The 3,807-nt window shown below is 51.1% G+C and overlaps 1 protein-coding gene across 1 annotated transcript; it reads right to left on the bottom strand.

The window, feature by feature from the left end:
- Window positions 1-1,952: 1,952 nt before the first annotated feature.
- On the bottom strand, window positions 1,953-3,807 carry CCR75_007960 (uncharacterized protein). Its single transcript, XM_067966016.1, has 2 exons — window positions 3,711-3,807; window positions 1,953-3,592 (listed from the first exon to the last, which is right to left on the bottom strand). Exons 1-2 carry the CDS (start codon window positions 3,774-3,776, stop codon window positions 2,291-2,293), a joined length of 1,368 nt encoding a protein of 455 aa, XP_067818229.1. The 5' UTR covers window positions 3,777-3,807; the 3' UTR covers window positions 1,953-2,290.

The raw sequence follows: 3,807 nt of genomic DNA, 5'->3' as shown, positions 1-3,807 counted from the left end.
GGTCAATCAACGAAGCCAGCCAACGCTGATGGTCATTAAAGTCTTGTTCAACGTCGCAGTCAAATACCCGATCCGGTCGTCGAGCTGAGTTGCAAGCTTTTCCAACCGATGGAGTTGACGGCTCTACGATTCCTCACAATGTTTCACACGACGCTCATCCGCATGATCATGGTCCTGAAGGGGTCGTAACTCCCCAGACGAACGCGAAGAACAATAGTGGTATGATTTGTCCTTCAGGGGGGTTTTGTCCTCAACCCTTGTTTGGTCACGACGGGGAGCAATACTTTCCATGCGGAAAAGTTTGGCAGACATCGCCGTAAGGCGGGATGGTAGTTCTGGGTCAAGTGGCTTGGTTACCCGAAGACTCATAATACGTGGGAGCCGAAGGACGCCTCGTGGAGACTGCGCGGACCTCATGAGCGCTTGTAAGCGTTGTCACTCAATCGGTCCGCGCTAACCGGGCCTAGAAGGCTTTTCGGGTCGATGTCGTGCGGTGTTATTCCTTCTGGATTTTGATAATGACTTCTTGGAGGATGAGCGTCGGATTGGGACTGTCTCGGTCGACACGTCGATAGATATCCCACCGCCGATCAGCAACCGCATTGACCATGTGAAATCGAAGACGTCGAAGCGCCAACCAGTCGAGCCGATGCGACGAATTGAGAAATTCGGGGATGGGATATCCCATGGCGGTGAGTCACTGGCGGAATTGATCTTCGTACGCCTGTCGGCCAACGTCAGTGACATCTTCAAAGACGAGTGGGCATTCGTCGACCTGCTCCACATGTCTTCCTCGCTCTCGGCACCATTGGAGGCATTCCGCGTAGTCGGCCACGGGCCAAACCTCCACTGCAAGCAGCTGTTCTCTCGTTCGTCGGACGCAAGTGTCACGACGGCACTTGTGGTCTCCTTGGGGGTCCGATGGACACAGTAGGGGTGCTTGTTCGCCGGTATGGCTCGAGCTTGTGGGTGTCATGGAGACGCCGTCACGCGGTATACTCGCAGCAGGTGGTTTCGATTCTGGATTAAGGCGTGTCGACAGTGATCGTTTCAAGTGGGGCATGGGGAACGTCGGTGAATATCGGGGATGGCGGTGGTGGGTCAGACTTTCTTATTCGGGTGATGTTTGAGCAGCGCGTTGCGTGAAGCTATGCGACGCAGCTTGCTGAGCAGGTTGTTCCGCTCACGATCTTTCGCATCAGAGTTGTTTGCGTCCTGGTGAGCTGCTTCTCGTGGAGATGATGTCGTAGTATCCAGTGGGTCATCACGCACGGTGTTTGACGACTCAAGTGATGTTTCTTCGGCGTGCCCGGTGGGCGTCGTGACGTCTGTCGTTGTGGTAACTGTATCAGTCGATGGCGTCGTGGTTTGCGAGTGCCCTGGAAGCGTCTTGGGGTCGGTCGTCATTGTGGTCGCTGCGGTGGTTCTGCGGTGTGGGTGCCAGCGTGGCATACTCGTTGTGTCACTTTCCTTCGGGTTGTCCCTCCCAGCAAATGGTGTTTCCTATTTGGGTGTGGGAGGGTGTAACGGGGACACATGTGACCGTGTACTGACATACTAAGGATATTGTGAATATGTCAGATAGTCGGGGTGTGTATCAGCACATCAGGGAATATAGCTAGGTTACCATTGTGACTCAGCTAGGTACGAATGACACGTGTCCGCACCTCAAGTACGGAGTATTGATATTTAGTACTACTAAATTAAAGCATTTAGTAGCCTTATTTATTACTGTAGTTAGACTGCTTAAAGATCTCAATATATAACAGTTTAGAACTTCCTCTGTGAGTTGCTGTGTGACCCTGTCTTACATGCCATCATCCCTTTCAATGTGAATACACGTTTGTGCATCACATACACAAGTATGGATTGCTCTATGCACCACACCATGTGAACTTCACGTGAAGTAATTGACCATGCATCAAGTGTACTTATTGGGTTTGTGCAACATAGGACAACTTTAGCCCGTTTCAATGCTAGTCTTCTTTCCACACAAAGGAAAAAGTTACGAGTAGCAAGAATTTTTCCTCTCTTTTCCTGCGCAGTGCTTAGAACAATACCTATTTAGACCGAAACCAAATTTTGCCTTGTGTAGTATTTAACTTCAATTGCTACAAGATGCGGCACATCATACCCTTGTGCAGGAAACGGATTTTCTGCATCGCTATCATTATTTTGTGTGAGACTGAGAATTTGTATCTGGCATGAGCGAGAACAACACATTATATAAACTTCACGGCAATGAAAAATATCGCATCTAGATAGCCTCACTTTCTCACGTGTTTGCTAGTTATCCGTAAATGTCATCGTTGTCGTCACCCTGACCCCCTGTATCACTAGTGGCCATTCCGCCAAAGTTGTCTCCACTATCCATAAGAAAATTAGCCGCCAATGCCTCGTTCTTGTCGCACGCTAGGTACGCCTGAATAACATCCGTGCGCTCGAAACCCATCTCGCACAATCGGTCAACAGCAGCCGCTTCCTCTTCAGTCAGCATGATGCGATGGCTTCCAGAACCAGCACCGGTCCCTCCACCAAGTCCTTCAAGTCCGCTACTACCACCCATTGATGCCATCATCTGCTCCATTGCTTCAGGTGGCAAATTGCTAAGCATCTGTGAAAGACCACGAAGCTGATCGGGAGTCATTCCCATTTGAGCCGCCATCTGGGTCTGCTGCTCCGGTGAAAGCGAATCTACCAGTTGCTGTATCTGTTGGGGAGTAGGCATGGCACCCCCATTACCCATGCCAAACTCAAATGGAGCCGCGCCCGCGCCACTACTAGGCAATGCTCCAGTCTCACGACTACTAATGGGCTCGTTCAACATTTGCACAAAGCGATCTTGGTTTTGGTGGATTAAGCGCAACAGTTCGGGGCTCTGCGTGCCGATCTGCTGAAGCACAGCCGGTAACGCCGCTGGATTAGACTGTACGAGCTGACGTAGTGCGTCAAACTGCGGATGATTACGCAGCGCTTCAAGAGTGTTGGTCGTATCCTCGCCACTAGCACCTAGTCCTGCGGACGGAGCAGCTGTCTGCGGGCGTACTGCTGCCTGTGCTGGAATTCCCGTCATTAAGTACTCGACAGCACGTTCCGGATTGTTGAATGCCGCGCGTAACGCGCCACGCACTTGGTCCTCTGGGAAGCCCATGTCCATCAGCTGTTGTACAGAGGCACTCATGTGTTCGTCAGTCACAATTTCACTACTTTCGCGCGATATGGAGCTTGCGGCAGTTGTGGCTGGAGCTGCAGACGGAGTTGAAACGGCCGGAGCGGTTGCTGAAGAGCTGCTTGACGCCGACGACGTATTCGGGGTAATTGAAGAAGCTACAGCGGCCGTGGGAGGAGCCATACTGGCAGAGGATGTGCTTGCGAATGAAATAGCAGACGAAGAATCTATTGTTGAGGCAGAGATGGTCGTAGGCTTTGGAGCTTTCGGCTTGGTGACCATAACGACCAAGAAGTCATTATCTTTAACATTGTACTCGGCCAGCGTGCTATCATCTCTGAGAACTTTACCCGCATGTATGAGCTTCTGCTGGGCGACAGGAAACTTTTGCAATTCTTCAATCTTTTGCTTTACCGCCGAAACCTGCACATCAAGTACCGGTCACTACATGAGCTTTTCTTGTAACGATCGCTTCGACAGCCGAAGGCCTCTTTGGAGAGCGAAGGGTTGCATAGGAGATAAGAAAGGAAAACAATCGTACTGAGTTCGTCGGTTCCGCGTCCAACGGGAAGGAAACGCCCTGCAGCGTCTTAACTGTGAGCTTCATGGTCTCTTTCTCTGTGGGGGAGAAGATTTTG

This window comes from Bremia lactucae, linkage group LG6 (assembly GCF_004359215.1).
Source record: "Bremia lactucae strain SF5 linkage group LG6, whole genome shotgun sequence".
NCBI lineage: Eukaryota > Oomycota > Peronosporomycetes > Peronosporales > Peronosporaceae > Bremia > Bremia lactucae.
Note: the sequence above shows the minus strand (reverse complement) of the source record. Positions and strands in the feature narration are given on the sequence as shown.

What these genes read in the sequence shown, in the direction of transcription:
- CCR75_007960 (XM_067966016.1), bottom strand. Translation starts at nt 3,776, where the DNA reads ATGAAGCTCACAGTTAAGACGCTGCAGGGCGTTTCCTTCCCGTTGGAC. An exon ending in ACGCGGAACCGACGAACTCA is followed by an intron (nt 3,593 to 3,710) that starts GTACGATTGTTT and finishes CTTGATGTGCAG; the next exon opens with GTTTCGGCGGTAAAGCAAAA.